This window comes from Coffea arabica, chromosome 2e (assembly GCF_036785885.1).
Source record: "Coffea arabica cultivar ET-39 chromosome 2e, Coffea Arabica ET-39 HiFi, whole genome shotgun sequence".
Classification (NCBI taxonomy): domain Eukaryota; kingdom Viridiplantae; phylum Streptophyta; class Magnoliopsida; order Gentianales; family Rubiaceae; genus Coffea; species Coffea arabica.
Genome location: NC_092313.1, coordinates 7521882 through 7542943, shown reverse-complemented (window position 1 = coordinate 7542943; position 21062 = coordinate 7521882). Strand labels below are relative to the sequence as shown.

Below are 21062 nucleotides of genomic sequence, written 5' to 3'. Positions count from 1 at the left end.
AAGAAAATTCGCAACCTTTGAGATGAGCTTTTCCTATGTTTGTTCTCTTGAAATATCACTGGCTTTCGAGCTTATAAATAATTCATAGCTAGTATTTGTTTTAGGAGTTACAATTTGAACCAGATTTTTTTTTTTTTCTGTTGGTTCGAGATAATGGATTGATGATGGGAAGACAAAGTGCTTTTAAAAATGATAACTTGTTTTTATACACTGACCATATATAATTATTTTTTGTACTAGCATTATTGTCACATAACATGACTTCAAATTTAAAATTTTAATCATGCACATGTGACATGCATTCAAAATTGTTAGTGTAAAAAATCACTACGTTGTCACACTGTCAATGCGTAAAAACTTAATCCTACTAAAAATGAATAACTTTTCTATGTGTTGTGAGTGTAAAGATTTTTTGACACAAGTAGGTTTAGATAATGTCACATAACATAAATTCAAATTTAAAATTTAAATTATACACATGTAGCATACATCCGAGATTGCTATTATAAAAAAAAAATCACTATACTGTTACTGTTAGTATATAAAAAATTAATCTATTAAAAATTTGACATAATCCAACTTTTTTGTTGGATTATAAATTTAGCATTTCCTTATTGTACTACGTCAAATGAAGAGGAATATTTTTGTAATAATATAGATGAATGGATATACAACGTCTCTTCTAGTTTTTTTTTTTTTTTAAATATATTTTGGAACTCTTAGAATGTATTACAATAAAATTTTCAAAATATTATGGCAATTGTCAACCATTTTAGCTTTTCGTCTAAGATATTCATAATGTTATTTTTTTTACTATAAGTGGGAAGTTTTGAACTCAATACCTCCCACTTATACTTTCTCTTTTCGTACCACCCAACCCGTCCCATCCCCACACAATGTAATTTAAAATAAAGTTTCATGTAAAAATGCCTAAATCCTTAGTAATGAATTATAGAATAAGGTCATATTAAAGCAAGACAAAAAGGAAAGTAACAATTATTATAAAAGTTATATAGATCTATCATATATACGTCAAATAAATAAACAAATCTTAAATTTTAAGTTCAACTAACTTTAAAGTTCAAAAATATGAGATTGATCTTAGACTTGGCTAAGAATTTTAGTTAGTTGTACTAATTTTAGAGTTGAAAAATAATATGAGATTAGATATTAGCAAGGAAAATCCTCAAAAGCCTCTCCCTGACAATTGAACCGACCCTAGTAGTTGATATTAATCAGCTTATTTATTACTTTTTCTTCTTTTAAGACGTTTCTATCAAGAATTAATTTTCTTTATTCTTTCTTCTTTTAAGGCCTTCCTATTAGGAATTAATTTTCCTTTTTCACTCGGTTGACTCGAATGGTTGATATTAATTGGCTTGTTTACTATTCTTTCTTCTTTAAAACATTTGTATCAGAAATTAATTTTTTTTAATTCTATTTTTCTTTTATTAGTGGAATGTCTTGAACCAGAATCTCTTATTTACAATCCTTTTTACTCTAACACACCCAAATCAGGAGTTTATGGCTTTAACCATACCAAAATAGTTATTCAGGCCGTACACAAATTCGGTTTTCCCATTGGGCTCGTTGGTTCCGACCAGACTAAGAAAAAATGTAGTGTAAGGGACTGATCTTGGCCCAATTAGGAAAATACTAAATACGAGCCAGGGCAGTAAGTGGGCCAAACCGAAATATTTCTATGACTAAAGGGCAGAAGTGGGCCAAACCGAAGGATTTCTATAGCTACAACTTTGCAGCGGGTCAATGTGCAGAAGAGAAGACGGATAAACCACCGGAAAACCAAAACCTAGTCTGCTCCGGTCTTCTTCTACAAATTCAGATTATCAAAATCTTCTGTACAAATCTATCATTGAAGTTTTCCTTGTTTGGTTGAAGAAGAGGGAGGGAGGAAACAAAAGCCGGCAAAGATGAGGATTATGATAAAGGGAGGTGTTTGGAAAAACACCGAAGATGAAATCCTCAAGGCGGCGGTGATGAAATATGGGAAAAATCAATGGGCCCGAATCTCCTCGCTTTTAGTTCGTAAATCGGCTAAACAATGCAAAGCTCGCTGGTATGAGTGGCTCGATCCTTCTATCAAGAAGGTATGTTTTTTTTTCTCCCGCAAATTTTTTTATTACTCTTCGAATTTAGGGCATTTGTGCTGTGTAATATAGTAGAATTAGGTTAATGCATTGCCGTACTAGGAAGTTTATTGATTGCTATTATTGTTTGGTTTTAGTGCTCGGAATATTTCGTGTTTTTCCTCTCTAGCTACAATGGATAATGGATATCTGTGCATCTTGACTATCTATAGGCTTGGGTTTGAGACTTTGAGTGCTTTTAAAGACACCTGTAAAAGTAGCTAAGCTTTGTGTGCGGAGAGTTTCATGTTTAGAACTGGATGTGACGTATCATATGTTTTGCTTCTAATTTTGTGGATATGGAAGAAGTTTACTTGAATTTGGGTGTAATATCTTCAGATAATTTTCTTTGTTTTTTTTTGGGGGGGGGGGGGTGGGTGTTGCTCTGCCAGGTCATGTTCTTATTTTACCCTGTTTTCTTTATTTTCATCTTGATATTTATGTCATTCTCATTTGTCACTGCAGTTTGTGCGTTGCCAAAGTATTATTAGTGAAAAATGAAATTATAAGCTCCCTTTCATGTTTCATTTCAGACTGAGTGGACGAGAGAAGAAGATGAGAAACTGTTACATCTTGCAAAGCTCATGCCCACCCAGTGGAGAACGATTGCTCCTATTGTTGGTCGTACTCCATCTCAGTGTCTGGAACGCTATGAGAAACTCCTTGATGCTGCATGTGCGAAGGACGAGAACTATGAGGCAGGAGATGATCCTCGCAAATTGCGTCCTGGAGAGATCGATCCAAATCCAGAATCAAAGCCTGCCCGTCCTGACCCCGTGGACATGGATGAGGACGAGAAAGAGATGCTTTCGGAAGCACGAGCTCGGTTAGCCAACACCAGAGGTAAAAAGGCTAAAAGGAAAGCAAGGGAGAAGCAGCTTGAAGAGGCTCGAAGGCTTGCTTCACTGCAGAAAAGGAGAGAGCTAAAGGCTGCTGGAATCGACGTGCGGCAAAGGAAGAGAAAGAGGAGGGGAATCGATTACAATGCCGAAATTCCCTTTGAAAAGAAGCCTCCTCCGGGCTTTTATGATGTTACAGATGAAGATCGGCCAGTGGAGCAACCGAAATTCCCTACTACCATTGAAGAACTTGAAGGTGAAAGAAGGGTTGATAGGGAAGCTCGTCTGAGGAAGCAGGATGCTGCGAGAAACAAGATTGCAGAGAGACAGGATGCTCCTTCAGCTATAATGCAAGCAAACAAGCTTAATGATCCAGAGGCAGTAAGGAGGAGATCAAAATTAAATCTTCCTGCACCACAAATTCCAGATCATGAATTGGAGGCAATTGCAAAAATTGGTATAGCTAGTGATATTATAGGGAGTGAGGAACTTACAGAAGGTAATGCTGCCACTCGAGCCCTCCTTGCAAGTTATGCCCAGACACCACAGGGGGGAATGACTCCATTAAGAACCCCTCACAGAACACCTGCTGGTAAGCAGGATGCCATAATGATGGAGGCAGAAAATCAGAGGAGGTTAAGTCAATCTCAGACACCTTTACTTGGAGGAGATAACCCCATACTTCACCCCTCTGATTTCTCTGGAGTCACTCCAAGGAAAAAGGAAATCCAAACACCAAATCCACTTTTAACTCCTTCAGCAACTCCTGGAGGCCCAGGCCTTACGCCTAGAATTGGCATGACACCTTCAAAGGATGGATATTCTTTTGGTACAACACCAAAAGGAACTCCAATTAGAGACGAGCTGCGCATAAATGAAGATATGGAGATGCATGACAGTGTTAAGCTGAGACAAGCTGATTCCAGGAAGGAACTGCTCTCTGGTCTGAAAAATCTTCCACAGCCCAAGAATGAGTACCAAATTGTCACCCAGCCAATTCCTGAAGATAATGAAGAGCCTGAGGAGAAGATTGAAGAAGACATGTCTGACAGGTTAGCTAGGGAGAAGGCTGAGGAGGAAGCTAGGCAACAAGCATTGCTGAAGAAAAGATCGAAAGTACTTCAGAGGGAACTACCTAGACCTCCTGGTGCTTCACTGGATTTAATCAGAACTTCACTAATAAGATCTGATGAAGACAAGAGCTCTTTTGTTCCTCCAACGTTAATTGAGCAGGCTGATGAAATGATAAGAAAGGAACTTCTGTCTTTGCTAGAGCATGATAATGCAAAGTATCCACATGATGAGAAAGTGAAGAAGGAGAAGAAGAAAGGAACAAAAAGAAAGGCTGCTTCTGTACCTGTGATTGAAGATTTTGAAGAAAATGAAATGAAAGAGGTATGTTCATTAGTAAGTAATTGTAATATCATTAACTCCCCTTGACTGCATTTACATTTTCTTATTTTATATAATGGTGCATTTGATGCATCTAGGACTTTTTCCCCTCCACCTTGTTCCTCTCTTTACTTCGCATCGCTTAGTTGTGAAAGTTCTAGATGTTGAATAGTTTTGTGCTCTTACTTTTAGACCATGTTAATAGTATATGTGTTTGGTGGCGCATCATTGGTTTCTAAAATCATTTTGCTTTTGTTGAGAAGTTTTTATGCTTTCAACAGCTTGAAGGTATTTCACACTGTAGATGTATCCTCTTCCAGGACATTGACGATTTTATATGTTTAAAGGTTTTCCATACTTCTAGATGTGATTGTATACCTTATTATGACATTGGTGATTTTTTACATGTAGATTTTTCCCTATTTGTTACTTCTCTGTTCAGACCTTATTGGTGTACACTGTATTCATAATGAGGAGTTCAGCTTCTCATAGATAATAAAATGTCTGAATTCCAATTCCTGCAGGCCCTTCTGTCATTTCTAATGGAATCATGTTTAGCCTTAGAGAGGTATCCCTTTTACTGCTGTTATTTAGTTTGAGGACTTCCACAAAATCCTTTTTATGGAGTCAAAATCTTTTAGGCAGACACAGTGCAACTGTGTAGCTTATTTTAGTAGACTATTTGAGGTACTTATAGCTGCTTCTTCTTCTTCCTTTGGGTGGGATGGGGGTTGTTTCCGAGGCAAGTCCTTCAAACATTTAATCCAAAAAACTATTTCAATGACCATTCCATGAGGATAAAGTCAGACTGTCCATTTCGAGATCAGTTTGCTGCTACTCTTTGACCGTATTATTTGGTAAAATGTTGGCTTGGTATTTGCTCGTGGTAGATTCATAATTGATATTGGTGCTCAGCTATGGTTTTTTTCAGAAGCTTTTTTCTGATGCTTCCGCCATGAACTAATATCAGACTTTTGATTTGCAGGCTGATAGCTTGATAAAAGACGAGGCTGAGTTTCTTCGTCTAGCATTGGGACATGAGAGTGCTTCTGTTGATGAATTTGTCGAAGTTCATAAAACATGCTTAGATGATGTTATGTATTTCCCTAATCGAAGAGGCTATGGGCTTTCCAGTGTTGCTAACAACATGGAGAAGCTTGCTGCTTTACAGAATGAATTTGAGTGTGTAAAGAAGACGATGGATGATGACACCAAGAAAGCACAGGGTCTTGAGCGAAGGATAAAAGTTCTTACAGATGGTTATCAGGTGCTACTAATCCCTACATAGTATTAGGGCCCATAATTTTGTGTTTTATTTGTGTTCCAGCCATGTGAATTTCCTGCATTGTTAAGTGAAGCTTCAGTCTAAATATTGGTTTCCATTAGACTATGACTAGTTGTAATTGGATGATCTTGAAGTCTGTATAATGTGAATGAGAATAGAGACTCAGGATTGTGATGAAAAGGTTGATTGCTAATGTATTTTTACTTATCTAGGGTGGAATTTCCTATTTCTGTTCCTTTACTGGTTAGACTTATGTTCGGGCTTGAGACTAACAATTGGTTATTTCACATCATCAGATGAGAGCTGGGAAGCTATGGTCGCAAGTTGAAGCCATCTATAAGCAGATGGATACTGCAGAGACTGAGCTTAAATGCTTCCAAGCTTTGCAGGTGCAAGAGCACTTGGCTGCATCAAACAGGATAAATACTCTGTGGGAAGAAGTTCAGAAGCAGAAGGAGCTGGAGAGCACCTTACAGAAAAGGTTTGGGGACCTTCTGGCACAAAAAGAGAAGATTCAGAATCTCTTGGAGGAACACAGAGCAAAGGCACAAGTACAAGAAGAAATTGCAGCAGAAAACGCGGCCCCTGAGTTGCCCAAAGATGAGGATTCTTCAATTGGAAATGAGACCATGGATGTTGATGTGATCCCAGAAGTTGCACCTCCTAGCTCAAGTGACACAAATGAGGTTCCCGAAATAGTGAAGGAACAGTTGGGGGAAGCTAGAGGAGAATTAAGTTCCAAAGCTTTCGTTGAGGAAGATCATGCAGATGTATCTGATGTTAAACCCCAGCGAGGTATGAATGGTCCGGTCCAAGGGACAGAAGAAGTCGTGGATGCCAGCGTTACTGCGTGATTAATTGAATGTCTTCGGAAGCTAGCAAAGATTGGATGATGTACAATGTGGAAGATGCAGAAAAATAGATTTCTGGTGCCAACTTAAATCAATGGAGGATCTATACAAGTGAGATGAGTGCTACTTTGTTGGCGTCTCCGACCAATCATATGCTTGAAATTGTTTTTTTTGATTTACTAGAAAAACTGAGTGACAATTCTATGTAACATTCGTCATTTGTAGTGTATCGCTTCCGAGGGATTTTTGCCATTAGTTACCTTTCTGTTCTCCGAGGAACATAAAGTTGAGCATAAATGTTAATACGCTATTCCCTGCATATTTTGGAAACTGTCCATACGTGCTAAAAGATGTCTTGCGGGCTTGTTTTCCAAGCATAGATTCAGACGTTTCTCCGTAAATCGCAACGTTCGGTGAGATAAAATGAAATGAGTCGAGACTGAAAAGGACAATTTAAGCAGTAGCCGTCCATTGAAAAAATGATGCAGAAACCATTCTTGAATAGGGCGGTTAATAGGGTTGGGTTGACGTGAACTCGACCGACCTTGGCCAATTGGACCAAAAGAAGAAGGGCGAAGTTTATTATAATTCTGGACCAAGTAGATTTTAAACCTAAATTTGAGGCTCAATTAAAATATGAGTTGAGTTTGGACCTTCATAGCTTCAGTTCAATTAAATTCGACCCGTTATTTTGTATACATACATATATGTATGTATATATATATAGGGAGAATTGTAATTTTGATCCCCAATTTATAGTGTATGCGCATAATTAGTCCCCAATCTATTTCGAAAATCAATTTTAGTCCTCAATCTATTCAATTTTGTGCTAAAAGTGGACAATTGACGGAATTTCTTCAATTTCAACCGGAACCAAGTCACGTGAGATCATGTGCCAACACTAAAACCCCTTTTTCAATTTTTTTAATTTCTGAAACACGTTTTTTAATATTTTCAGCTTTGTCTTGCCTTTGGACATATTAAACAAAGACATGAAAGGCTAAAATTCACTAATCAAGGAGTGGAGCCCACCAAAAAGGTTGAATATCAGAAAAAGAAACATTTGCTCTCGTATTTCTCAACCTGGGTTCTTCTCTTCAGCAAAAGAACAACGAACCCTAAGAGCCAAAATCAAGAATCAAAACGTGAAAAAATCCGAAAAAATCTTGCTGAATTCAGTCAAGCTGAAGCTGCTCGTGGCATTGCAAAGCAGAAATGACAGTGAGACCTAAGGAAATGAACAAGCTGGCAGCACCTAATTATGGTATGTGATTTTGCCTTCTTTTTGTGATATATATGCACAATCGCCAACTATAATGTTAGAATATAGTGGAAAAGATGTTTTTGGTACTTGGGGGGACAAAAAATCTGTAATGAAGGCTTTATTAACGACCAATATTGAAAAAAGTCCTAAAAAAATTTGTCATTTGTGATGTGGTCCCATGTGTGTCTCTAAACAGGATCTTATCATGCTGGTTCATACTGTACAAGTGGGGCTTATTTTACTGCAATTGATGGTCATTGTCTTTGAATCTTTGCTAAAGTATGCATTTTTTATTGTCGGTTTGCTAGTTTTACTATTTCTGTCATCTAAATTATGGTCTGTGTTGTTTGTTTGTTATTTTTTTAAATGTAGACAGTGATAGCACGGAAGTGACTATGAAGTGTCACTTAGGGGGAAAATGTAAAACTGAACCTGATGTTCATTATAAGGGAGGTGAATTAAAGGTGTTTGATCATTAGAGGTCACAGGTATAAGCCTTTTTTAAATAGATTGAATGTTAGAAAGTCAAGATAGAGAATTGCATGTCTATTGTGTTAATCAATTTGAGTATGGAAGGGTAGTTGATTTGTACATAAATGTTTCTTTTAGTGAGTTATTGGCATCATAGTGGGGGTTTGATGTTGATGATGAAGATTTTGTATTAGAAGATAAAAATGATGAATATATAGAGGGTTCTGATTCTAGAGAATTCTCAAGAAAATATTCTGATTATGAGCAAATTTCTGATGACAATGACTATGAAGAAAATGTTGATCATAATTTAGAATAGTTAGGGGTAGAAAATCACAGGAAAGAGTAGTTTAAAAGGAATGAAAAAAAAAGGAATATGTAGAGGAAATTAGGGGACAAACAGTGAATAATTCTGATATTGATGATGACAATTCCGACATAGATGTTGCACCAGATTCAGGTTCAGATGAAGAGGGTTATTCAAGACCCCCTATGTATGACCCCAAGGATGCAGATAACCCCAACCTTAAAATTAGGCAGGTATTTACCACATTCAAGAAGTTTAAAGAGGCAGTTAGAACCTGAAATATCAAGCGGGATAGACCATTTAAATTTACCAAGAGTAACACCATTAGATGCAGGGCAATTTGACCTAAAAAAAAATGTGACGGATACATATATGCTAGGAAGATGAAAGGTGATGGCAGATTAGAAGTTAGAACATTCCAGCAGAAACACAAGTATGGGTTTTCATATCATAACAAGAGTGTAAAATCTGGGTGGGTTAACAGAAAATATTTTAACACATTTAGGGAGAATCCCAAGATAGATTATGCTAGCTTCAAAAATCTGGTAATGAAAGAGAACAAGTGCTATTTGAGTAGACATCAAGGCTATAGAGCTAAAATAATTGGCAGGAAATTGGCCCAAAGTAGTGATATGGACCAGTATAATAAGTTGCCCAAATATATCAAGGAAATCTTGAGAAGTAACCCAGGTAGTACTGTAGTAATGAATGTGGCAGAAAACTACTGTGATTTAGTCACCAAATAAGAAAAATTTCAAAGCTTGTACATGTGCTTTGTTGGGGTGAAAAAAGAATTTTTAAATGCTTGCAAGCCTGTGTTTGGGTTAGATGAGACTTTCCTCAAAGGTGTGGCTAGTGGAGTATTACTGATAGCAGTTGAAATTGATCAAAATAATGGTTTGTATCCAATTACTTATGCAGCAACTGAGGGAGAAACTAAGGATTCCTGGATTTAGTTTCTTATTTTACTTAAGGAGGATCTAAAAATTGAAAAAGACTATGAATGGACCATAATAAGTAACAAGCAGAAGGGCATAATTCAAGCATGTGATTCAGTTTTTTCAGGGGCTGATAATAGATTTTGTATGAAACATATGCATAGCAATATGGTAGCTGCTGGATTCAAAGGGACAGCTATGAGGCAAGCCTTATGGAAAGCAGCTAAGGCAACTACTTATGCACAATTCATAAGAAGAATGGAAACCATAGCAGAACTGGATATTGAAGCAATTAAGTGGTTAGAGGACAAGAATCCAGCAGAGTGAAGTAGATCACACTTCAGAACATTCCCTAAATGTGATATGTTGTTGGATAACATATATGAATCATTTAACAGCAAAATATTAGATGACAGGGAATGGTCCATTGTTGTCATGATGGAGGCATTGAAGCATTTTGTCATGCAAAGAATGCAAGAAAATAGAGATAGAGGTAGGAAAAAGTGGAGTAAATTTTGTTTCTATCCAAAAATTAGAAAATGATGAAGGTCAATATTGACAAGGTAACTTACTGTGTGCCTTACAAATCAAACGATGTCAGTTTTGAAGTTGCTTGTCCTTATGGTGAAAAGTGGGCAGTCAATATTGAGGATAGGACTTGCTCATGCAGGAAATGGGATTTGACAGAGATACCATGTGCTCATGCAATTTCAGCTTTGTGGATTGCTATGAAGGCTCCTATGCAGTATATTGATGACTGTTACAGTGTTGAAAAGTATCTTAAGTGTTATGACCCTTGCATTTTACCTGTGAATAGAGCGCATGAGTGGGAAGATATAGATGTTCAGCCATCCCTGCCACCAACTTATGGAAGAGTACCAGGAAGACCAAAGAAACAGAGAAGAAAATCTGGTGATGAGATACAGCAAACAAAGGACCAGGCAAGAAGGTGAGGAGATTTGGTCAAATCTGTAAATGCTCATTCTGTGGTGAGCAAGGTCATAACACATGGACATGTAAGGTTATAGAGGAAACAGGTGTTGCAGCCAGTTAAATGAGAGAACAGGGGCAGAAAACACAAGTAAATCAGGAGGATATGAGTTTCTCACAACTAGATAACATGATAGTAGATAACTCTATAACTCAGGCATGTAATTTGTGTAAATGGATATACCTGTGTCTGTAACATTGTAGCAGCTAATGCATTTTATGCTTTGTTGTAGGTCAGGGGCAACACTTCAAATACAAAGAAGAGGAGAACTAAAATATCAAGAAAATATGTTGTAATTTTATTACTTAATGCACATTTAGTTATTGTTTCTTGTGAGTTCGATATTTAGTGATTAAATGCTGATGTATTGTAGGAAAATGACACCAAACGAAGTGCAAAGCAAATAGATTCATCACAGAACAACCCAGCAACTGGTGATGACAATATAATATCTTCTGCCACTACTGCTCAACCAAACCTATATGAAACTTTTGGGATCTTAGAGCATTTTGTGGTACATAGCAGTCAACCAGTTGGCCGAGGAGGAACAGGGATATCTTTTAGGATCAAAGATGTTCAAATTCACCTTGCAATGACAAAGAAAAAGCCAACATCAACTAACTGATATGTAGCTAATCAGCACATTTTGGATGTTGCTAATCAGTACCTAGATTAATTTTGCTAATCAGCACCTTTTGGATGGTTGTGTTGTTGAATTTGATTAGTAGTAGCTTTTGTCAGATTAGTAGCTTTTGTATATTAGTATTTGGAACTCATGTATCTTGAGAACAAGCTAGCGTGAACATGACAGTTTTGAAGTTTGTAATCATTTCTGGCAAATGACAAAACAGTGTCTATTTGATGATTGTAATGAATTCTGAATGTATCTTTTGTTTATTGGTTCCAAGCCAGTAATGAATTCTTCTTTTATCTTTTGGTATATTACCATTTGTTTTGTTTTACTATCTAGCATTACATATGATGTTCAGGTTTTATAGCAACTTACTTCCACATTTTGAAGTTGAGTTTTCATTCTGTTTTCTGGCCGTTCTGAATTGTGGAAATTATCATAAATAGGTGTTTCAAGTTTTATATAGGATTCTAGGCAGGAAAACGCCTTTATTTGATCAATGGGATGGTGGTTGTGAAAGTATGCTTCTAGCTGTGGATGACTTGGATGTATTGAATTCCTATTATTCTTCCATGTTTCTTTACATCTGCAATGCAATGATTGCAGTGAATTTTCTATTCTGATTTTTGGGACTGTTTAATCCAACGATATGTAACCCATGTTCATGCATAAACTGGAAATTACATATGTGCTCTTTCAATCAGGATTCATGATTTTGCTGTCAAATGATTCTTCATTCAACCTCTCAAATTGAATTCATTTTCCGAGGAGAACTCAACATCCAGTTAACTTGTAAATGAATTTTAAAAACACAACTAATTAAAAGCAGATTGGAACATCCAATATATTCATTTATTTAAAATAAACACAATGTACTAGCCTGATAGTAGATTACAACTTATACATTCACCCCTTCCAACAAAAAATACCAAAATTACAATCCGGATGAATGTCTTTCATCTCTATTCATTCAAGAAAACAGAATGTACTAGCCTGATAGTAGATTACAACTTACACATTCACCCATTCCAACAAAAAAAACCAAAATTACAATTCGGATGAATGTTTTTCATCTCTAAGTTTAGACAGTACCTAACTTAGCCTAATACTTAACACATTTTCCTTGAGCTGCTTAGTTGATACCAAGACTGTCCAACCTTTTGTCTTTTACACCAGTAACACAATAACCAGCAGAAGTACCAACAACAAAATTGCTAATAATAATTTTCTTTCCCTTGCTCTTAGCCTCTCAATTGTAGCATTCTTAGAGTTCATGCTCTGTAGTAGTCCAGGAATCAGGGCTGTTGACTTTCTACACATTTTTGGATCATGTCATTTAAAATAATCGCATCTTTTTTCTCTGTCACTCTTCACAGCCAACATCATAAACCTTTAGCTTTAAACTCAGAAATAGAGATAGAAAAGTTGAAATCAGAAACAGAGACAACCATACCTTCTTGATTGCACAAGTGAAATATTTTCTCCCAGGATTATTGTCTGTCCAAGAAGTAACCATTATTGCTCGTTGCTTGCAGTCGTAATTTTTCATTGGTTCCATGAGGAGCTAAATTGAAAATAAAAGAAACTCGATACAAAGTTTTTGCCTAGATCTTGCAATTTTTTGCCAGAATGAAGAATTTTTTTGTATGATTAGAATGGGATTGAGGCTCCTAGGGTTTGTTCTTGAGTTGGAAGAAAAAAGATGAGAAAAGAAGGAAGTAGAGGATGTCGTCGTCATACTTTATTTTGTGATTTATTTCTACACACGATTACTAACTCCTTGATTAGTGAATTTTAGCCTTTCATGTCTTTGTTTAATATGTCCAAAGGCAAGACAAAACTGAAAATATTAAAAAACGTGTTTCAAAAATTAAAAAAATTGAAAAAGGGGTTTTAGTGCCGACACGTGATCTCACGTGACTTGGTTCCGGTTGAAATTGAAGAAATTTCGTCAATTGTCCACTTTTAGCACAAAATTGAACAGATTGGGGACCAAAATTGATTTTCGAAATAGATTGGGAACTAATTACGCACATATACTATAGATTGGGGGATCAAAATTACAATTCTCCCATATATATATATGTATATATATGTATGTATATATATATATCGGTAAAAAATAAAAAAACCCCTGTGGTAAACCAATTTTATAAATAAGCCCCCTATGATTTCAAAATATACAACAGGGTACCTCATATTTTGAACTAAATTGTAAATTTGACGGAAATCAGTAAAATTAACGGGCATTGATGAAATGACCAAAATGCCCGGCTCCAACTCTTTTTCTCTCTCGTACACTCATATATCATATTCATATAACATTACGAGCTCTTCCTTCCAAACTTCAACTTACTCCCCCATTCAACCATTTGATTATTACCCATCGTTTTCACCTTATTCTCACAAAACCCATAGTTAGTAGTATTTCTTTCATTCTTTTGTCTTAGCCCTATAAATTCAAAGACCAGTTGGAGAGATTATTCATCCATCCAGAGATTGAAGCAGCAGCATGAAAAGAAAGAAGAAAGAAAACAAACGATGATGCACAGTAATAGGTGCAATGGCGGTTCTCATGGAAACATGGCTGGGCCATGTTCATGTGGCATGTTCCACACTCATCAAGCCAATTTCTTCTCCATGCTCTTCTCTATGCCTAACCATCACAATAAACCCTTTGATGAAACTGCTAAAATGTATTCCTTCGCATCATCTCCACCGTCTTCCTCTGTTGATTGCACTCTTTCCTTGGGCACTCCTTCTACTCATCTAACCAATAATGACATCGAAAAAAGACGCTCTTCTTACATGTCTAACTTCTGTTGGGATATTTTACAGGCCAAACATTCGTCCCACAAAAGTAGCCGGGCAAACAGTCACACCAACTCCAGTTATGGTGGGTACTGCTTCAACGGAAAATGTTCATATATCGTTCTTGAAGGAGGGTGGGACAAGTTCTTCAGCACCGGTATCTGAGGTTCAATCAGTCTCGAAGAATGGGTTGGGGGTTTCTATGCAACACTAGGTACAGTCTAGTGCGGTTGTTAAGGGCAGCTTCACGGAGTTTTATTGGGAGATTCAAACATCACTGGGAGTTTTATTGGGGGTTAAGGGGTAGAATAGTAATATTTGCTAAAAATTAAGTATAAAGAATTTGTTTTTAGTTTTCAGTATATCAGTCCCGTTAATTTTACCGATTTCCATCAGGTTTACAATTTAATTCAAAGCATGAGGTACCGTGTTGTATATTTTGAAACCATAGGGGACTTATTTGTATAATAGGTTTACCACAGGGGTTTTTTTGTTTTTTACCCTATATATATATATATATTTATGTATGTATGGATGTATATATTTGTGTGTGTATATATATACACACACATATATATACATGTATTTTTTTAATATGTAATGTATACTTAAAATATTAGTAATTAGTAGGAAGAGAATTAGATTCATTAGATAAATTATTAGTAATCTATTCACGTTTCATTATTATTTTGTATGTATTTGAAAAGAATTAGGTACACTTATTATTGAAAAATGTTTAGTTTATGTATTTTTAATGAACTTTTTATTGGTGTATGTATACTTGTATAGTTTTAATGTTACGATTTCAAATTAATATTATTTAATGATTATAGTAATTATATTAAGAAAAAATAAGTGAGTTTGAACTGAGTCCGAATTGAAATCAAAATTCGAATATATTATGAATCAAATATGAACTTTACGTGTATTAGCTGAAAACTCTTTATTTTTTTTTTAAAGAAAAAACTCATGAATCGAAACCAAATATTTTAATGGACTTATTAAAACCCGGCTCAAATGACCCTTCCTGTCGAATGAAATGTAAGTAGGAAACTACTGGACTCAAAAGACTAGCCATCTTTTGTTATGAGCGTCAATAAACCATAATGGCGGCTCCCAGGATTTCTGAAGTTCTAGGAAAGATTGGTCTGGAGTTCCAAGAATGATCGGTCGGCCGTGGACAATTTTGCTTGTTAAGCTTGAAAGGGCTATTTTAGTGCATCAAATTGCAGTCAAGAATTTGAATATTTGAAACATCAATAGCGTCTGTAAGATATCTTTCCCGCATTCGTGATTCGTGTATTGCGGTGGGCCAAGAGATAATACCGATAAGAAAAGGGCCCAGAATGTGAAGGATTCCAGTCATCATCGCCTTTACCACCTGTTTGGAGTTAGTATCCAACTTTTCTTCCTAGTTACCATTATTTTATGTTCCAGCTTGAATAAACTTCATGCATGATGCATTAATTTTCATAATTCATACCCACCTTTGTATATAAATAGATTTGCATTCCAACCCATAGATGATCAAAACTTACCGTGTTTCCCTAAAATCCCATATATGTTTTTGGATTGTTAGTCCAAACTTTGGTTCCAAAAAAATAAAACCACAAAAGGAAGGTAGGAAAGAAGACACAAAGGAGCCACAACAGAGTCACTTGATCATATCAAAGGTGAGCCCAATAGGGAAGTGTCAAATTCAACTATGTACCTGAAGAATCTTTTTGATTAAGACGAGAATTTTGGTGCCTTTATTGAAGTTCTATCAACCGCTAGTTGCTTATCATGCATGCATCATTTTCAATGACTGTAAAGTGCCATGTGTGTAGCTCATGTATTTTGTCATGTGATGAGATAATGCTTGTTTTTGATAATTGTTTTCATTAAATGACGAAATAATAAGTTCCCGAAAGAGGTCATGCATTTCTTTCTTTTGAGGTTGCGGTGGGGTTGGGTTTTCGCTTCTTTAAGGGAAAGAGAACCAAAGATTCAGCTGTCATACACTTGGATTCTTCTTGTGGTGCTTTACTTAGATACGTATCTTGGGTCTTTTCCACTTGACAAGAACTACTGATTCTGCTCTGTTTCTGTGCTCATGATTGAATTTCATCACACGTAAGTGCTCAGTTTTGTGGGTTAATCTTTTTTTTCTTTTTAAATCATCTTTGTCATATTTTCTTTACCTTTTCGTGATAAATTTCTCTTGCCCCTTTTTGGTACCGATTTGTTACCTTTGGAGTGCAGTTGAGTGAATCTGGTTGATTGTTGCTGGATTCTGTAACTCTGCATCAAGAACTCAAGAAGGGAGATATCAATCAACACTGACTGATTTTGCTTCAATAACTATAAGAAAAGGTATCAAATATAATGCGCACTGATTAACGTCCGAGCATGTTGTGTGGCTGTTGGTTCTTTGTATAAAGTAGATGAATTTTGCATGAAATTGTCTGAAATGAGAGAGAGGATGGGATAGATATTCATTGCTAAAGGAGATAAAGAGATGTGAAAGTGGAAGAAATCTCTCTTCTTTTTCAGTTTAATCTTGAACTGCAATTAGATTAGTATCCTGCAAGAAATCCCTAGGAAGATATGGATTAATTATGCTAAATTGGAGGCGTCACCCAGACGACCTCAGGTTTAAGTGCATCCAGAATCAGACTCCGCATTTCTTGCATTTGCCTTGTCATCAGTTTCTACGTTTTATACTACAGTTTATACATCAAAGTTTCTGGTTTGTTTTCTTACGTTTCAAGTGCTCCTCACGCACATGCGCAAAATAAATTTTTTTTTATGGCATACGTCCATGATTTCATTTTTCCTTTTTGTTTTCTTTTTTCTCAGTTCACTGATAGACCTTTCTTCCTAAGACAACAAATCTATTTTCTCTTTTATTGTCTACATATTCTGATCCTTCCAGAGAATTCAGGAAAAAACACAGATCTCCAACATGTTTGTTATTGCTTAGTTCCATTTCATGAGTGGTTATATGTAGTTTAATTTTCAGGTCCGAGTCAGTGTCTTATTTATTATTTTTTTCGAATGACGTAACTATGGAAGTCCCATGCCTGGAGATAACTTATTCTTGTTTTTAACTCATGTCTTGATTTGTTCATTTTGTTCTGCTTGATTATAGTGCAAAATGGTGACAAGAACGGTAGATCTCCGATCTGACACAGTGACTAAACCAACTGAAGCCATGCGGACTGCAATGGCAAATGCTGAAGTTGATGATGATGTTTTAAGTCATGACCCAACTGCCCGTCGCCTTGAAACAGAGATGGCAAGAATCACAGGCAAGGAAGCAGCCCTCTTTGTCCCTTCAGGCACAATGGGTAACCTTATTTGTGTGCTTACACATTGTCCAATTAGGGGAAGTGAGGTAATTCTAGGTGACAGTTGCCATATCCACATTTATGAAAATGGAGGTATTTCCACAATTGGAGGTGTTCATCCAAGAACAGTGAAGAATAATGAAGACGGAACAATGGATATCAATCAAATTGAAGCTGCAATTAGAGATCCTAGATTTGAGATATGTTGCCCAACAACTAGGCTCATCTGTTTGGAAAACTCACATGCTCAGTAAGCTTTTTTTTCATGGTGAATTTCTTAGTTGTAACTCTTATCCACATAGCACAGAAAGTCGTCACATGTATATCATTGCCTTGTACTCTTTGTAGCTAGATGTTGATTGGAAAAACTTGGTTAAATGTCTAATAAGTGATTGTATAGAATTGCAATTCTAGTTAACCAAAACACATTTCCTAAATTAATAGGAGAATATTGCTTCTTGCTGGTTATCAGATTCTTACAGCATCATCCTATTATGCAGTTCTGGTGGTCGATGCCTTTCTCCAGAATACATAGACCAAGTAGGAGAGCTAGCAAAGAAGTATGGACTGAAGCTTCACATTGATGGTGCTCGTATTTTTAATGCATCAGTTGTGAGTAATAACTTTACTAATGGATACAATATTGCTTATTCTATCATGTCGAGGTAGTATTTTCATCTATCAAATCACGAGGGTAGTTTTATTTACTACTTCTTCTTTGATATACATTTCATCTTGCTTGTTTAACTCTGTTGGGAACCACAATCTGCAGTTGGATGTTCAATAGTCATTTGGAAGTTTTTAGCTGTAATAACATGAATTCCCAAGTCAAGGTCCACATCCGTTAGGTAATTTGGAGGACTTTGAGATGAGCATCCCCAGAAGCTGCGAAACTTTGTATATATATTTTATCAACTTCTGGAACTAAAATCATTTATGAATTTTGGTATTTTTTTAAGTCGAAGTGGGGTTATTAAACTTATTTCCGGCATTTGAGCAAATTTTCTGGAAGATGGAGTATGTAGACTCTTTAGTTTTGGTCCAGCTATCTGTTTAGTTGCACTGTCATGTTTGTTTTCTTGCATTGCTGGAAAGTCCTAATTGGCAAGATCTATTCTTCAGGCACTGGGAGTTCCGGTTGACAGGCTTGTACAGGCTGCTGATTCAGTATCTGTAAGTAGAATGATCATGAAAGACTCCCTCCTAGTTTCACTTGTTCTTCCTTGTCCACCCTTGACCATCATATTCACTTTGCTGCACTAAATACCTGTTTGTTCCTCATCCATTTTTTAATATGGATTACAGATTTGTTTATCGAAAGGTCTTGGTGCTCCGGTTGGAACCGTAATTGTTGGTTCAGAAACCTTTATTGCCAGAGTAAGCTCATTGTGCTGTAGGCTTGCCCCGCCACCCCTGCCCCAAAAGAAAATATCGTTTCTGCAAATTGAGCACTTATCTTTCTTTTTGTATAACTGTCCAGGCAAGGATTCTCAGGAAGACTCTGGGTGGTGGAATGAGGCAGGTTGGTGTCCTGTGCGCTGCTGCTCTTATTGCATTGCAAGAAAATGTTGGTAAGCTTGAAGGAGATCACAAAAAGGCTAAAACTTTAGCAGGTAAAGTCTTCTTCCCTTAGAATTTCATTTTATTGAACCAATTGCTTTTCCATATTTTCTTGATAAGTTCATATATGCACCCCTAATATCCTCTTGACTTCTCCCACATATCTGATTTTACGTTCTTTTTGTAATTTTCTCAGTGGGGCTGAACAAAATCAAAGGACTAAATGTTGACATTGATTCCGTCGAGACTAATATAGTAAGTTGCTTAGTTTTGAAGTTGAAGATGATTGGCCTATTTGGCCAACAAAGTTCCTGATATCCTTTCTGTATTTAAACTATGCAGGGGAATGATTTGTGTTTTCCTTGTTAACTAGCTGTTAGTGGTTAGTTCTTTTAAAACTTCAAGAGAATTTATAAGCAGATAAGAAAAAAATCTGAAACGAGCATGCCAGCTGATCTGGTGCTGAAGTAGCTGCTTATGCAGTTATTTTTGCTACTCATGACTAGGAATTTGAACAGGGTGTATTTGTATAAAATTTGCAAAAACTTTGATAGTAGGTGTACTGGTTGATTCGTATTAGTAAACAAAATGCGTCATCATGTGAGAGGAAAAGATGATGCTTTGTCCTGCCAGTGGTGCTCGATTTTTAGGTTGTTATTGTTGTATAATTATTGTGTTATTAGAAGCAAGTCTTTAAGTTGTGAGGCTGGTGCCTCGTTTATAAGCTAGCCTACAGAATTTCATGGAAGAAGAAAACATAATGCGATCTTTTTTTCCTCCCTTTTTGTAATAATCAGGTATATTGTGATATCCTGAAGAGCGTAAATATCACAGAAACCAAGCTTTGCAAGATTTTGGAGGGACATGGGATACTTATTTTACCAGAAGGCCCATTCAGGTTCATTTCCTATGATAAACTTCCATCATACGGCCTGAATCTCTCACCAAGTTTTTCATGGATGCATGCCTCGTCATCTTCTGATTTGATGCTTATCCAATAGGTTACTTGAGAGATGATATATAATGTGATAACAGCTTCTGCCAGAACAGGCAATTCTGATAACTGTTCGTGCAACCTATTTATGTGTTTAATTGCTAGTAGTCCCAGCTGAAGCAGATTTGCTGTCAGCTGACGGGAAAAGTGTTACTATATTACTGTCTTAGTTTGGCTTTCTTTTTTTTCTTTTTTTTTCCTGTCACAAATATAAGCCTCGTTTTTTGATAACTAATTTATGCTTTAGACATATGTTTGCTAAATCCAGTCAAATGCTTTCATGGACAATTCCCTCTCCTTTGATATTGGATATTTTGATTATACAATTTGCGGTCGTGTACTAGAGCATGATTGATATTCATCTTTTGATTTGGCAAAACCTATAAAGCATATCTAAGAGGTAGACATTGAAATTGTTATAATTGCAGGATTAGGATGGTCCTTCACCACCAAATATCAGAAAGCGATGTCCACTACACTCTGTCTTGCATGCAGGTAGTTCTCGACTCCGTACTTACTCTCTTGATTCATGACCTAATAACACTCCAAACTAAAGTGATTTCACGTTCTTGAATTGTTGCAGCAAGCTGTTAACGGAGTTCATGGCAAGCAAGACGGCAAATGAGACAAGTTCTTATGATATCATACACTATATTTCTAGTTCTTGAAATTTCTGAGCATCAAAGATCAAACCTATCATCACGGTGGAAGTCTGTAGCAAACAGTAAAACCTTACAAGCAGTTTTAAATTCTAAAGTGTGATTTAAACTTCTTCTTTTCTTTCTTAATTTGATATGATTTTGGAGCTATCTGTCATGAGCATATTTGGGAAACATACGCGACTTTTATTGTTAATTCTTTGGGTGAAGGAAAATACAGACTGAATTGTACAGAGATTAATGATCTGAGAAAAAAGTAAGGCTGCTATCGTTCATCATAGAGGTGGTGAAGTTGGCCCTGAAGAAACTTCACATAGCGTAGTATTTTTGAGAGAAGCAATTTCTCTTGCTGATTAACGACTGGGAAGAAAAACTATACATGAAATGGATAGCCCAAAAAAAATATACAAAAGAAAGCCCTCAGCCATCAGTTTCAGTATATTTTCCCTGTCAGATATCTGTGGTTGCACACAACCAGATAAGAGCTACTGGTTAAATTCTCGTATCATCTCAGAAGGTACAAGTTTTCAAAAATGGTTGTAAAGCTTCGCCAAAAGGCAAAATGGACCAATCCGCACATCTACTTTGGT

General features: G+C 36.3%; 3 protein-coding genes and 1 long non-coding RNA gene across 9 annotated transcripts; all 4 read left to right on the top strand.

Moving 5' to 3' along the window:
• Positions 1 to 1726: 1726 nt before the first annotated feature.
• Positions 1727 to 6833, top strand: LOC113730603 (cell division cycle 5-like protein). Its single transcript, XM_027255403.2, has 4 exons — positions 1727 to 2108; positions 2681 to 4381; positions 5364 to 5645; positions 5960 to 6833. The coding sequence occupies exons 1-4, from the start codon at positions 1932 to 1934 to the stop codon at positions 6515 to 6517; spliced, it is 2718 nt and encodes a 905-aa protein (XP_027111204.1). The 5' UTR covers positions 1727 to 1931; the 3' UTR covers positions 6518 to 6833.
• A 684-nt stretch (positions 6834 to 7517) lies between these two features.
• On the top strand, positions 7518 to 11384 carry LOC140036600 (uncharacterized). The gene is made up of 3 exons (XR_011840152.1): positions 7518 to 7778; positions 10718 to 10777; positions 10859 to 11384. It is a non-coding gene; the product is annotated as an uncharacterized lncRNA (long non-coding RNA).
• Positions 11385 to 13657: 2273 nt separating this feature from the next.
• Positions 13658 to 14092, top strand: LOC113728484 (GATA transcription factor 18-like). Its single transcript, XM_027252885.1, has one exon. It carries the CDS (start codon positions 13658 to 13660, stop codon positions 14090 to 14092), a length of 435 nt encoding a protein of 144 aa, XP_027108686.1.
• A 902-nt stretch (positions 14093 to 14994) lies between these two features.
• On the top strand, positions 14995 to 20622 carry LOC113730602 (low-specificity L-threonine aldolase 1-like). 6 transcript variants are annotated; one of them, XM_027255402.2, is made up of 11 exons: positions 14995 to 15317; positions 16172 to 16282; positions 17061 to 17509; positions 17760 to 17871; positions 18382 to 18432; positions 18565 to 18636; positions 18740 to 18872; positions 19016 to 19074; positions 19617 to 19717; positions 20242 to 20308; positions 20397 to 20622. In XM_027255402.2, the coding sequence occupies exons 3-11, from the start codon at positions 17067 to 17069 to the stop codon at positions 20436 to 20438; spliced, it is 1080 nt and encodes a 359-aa protein (XP_027111203.1). In that variant the 5' UTR covers positions 14995 to 15317; positions 16172 to 16282; positions 17061 to 17066; the 3' UTR covers positions 20439 to 20622. The 6 variants fall into 6 exon arrangements, with proteins under 6 accessions (XP_027111203.1, XP_027111200.1, XP_027111202.1 ...); XM_027255401.2 differs by lacking the exon at positions 14995 to 15317 and adding an exon at positions 15464 to 15600; XM_027255400.2 differs by lacking the exon at positions 14995 to 15317 and adding an exon at positions 15875 to 16042.
• Positions 20623 to 21062: the final 440 nt, after the last annotated feature.

Bases quoted from the DNA above. Each gene is read 5' to 3' on its own strand.
- LOC113730603 (XM_027255403.2), top strand. From the start codon at position 1,932: ATGAGGATTATGATAAAGGGAGGTGTTTGGAAAAACACCGAAGATGAA. The intron at 2,109-2,680 runs GTATGTTTTTTT...GTTTCATTTCAG, and splicing joins TCGATCCTTCTATCAAGAAG to ACTGAGTGGACGAGAGAAGA. The intron at 5,646-5,959 runs GTGCTACTAATC...TCACATCATCAG, and splicing joins TTCTTACAGATGGTTATCAG to ATGAGAGCTGGGAAGCTATG.
- LOC113728484 (XM_027252885.1), top strand. From the start codon at position 13,658: ATGATGCACAGTAATAGGTGCAATGGCGGTTCTCATGGAAACATGGCT.
- LOC113730602 (XM_027255399.2), top strand. From the start codon at position 15,451: ATGATCAAAACTTACCGTGTTTCCCTAAAATCCCATATATGTTTTTGG. The intron at 17,510-17,759 runs GTAAGCTTTTTT...CCTATTATGCAG, and splicing joins TTGGAAAACTCACATGCTCA to TTCTGGTGGTCGATGCCTTT. The intron at 18,873-19,015 runs GTAAAGTCTTCT...TAATTTTCTCAG, and splicing joins AAAGGCTAAAACTTTAGCAG to TGGGGCTGAACAAAATCAAA.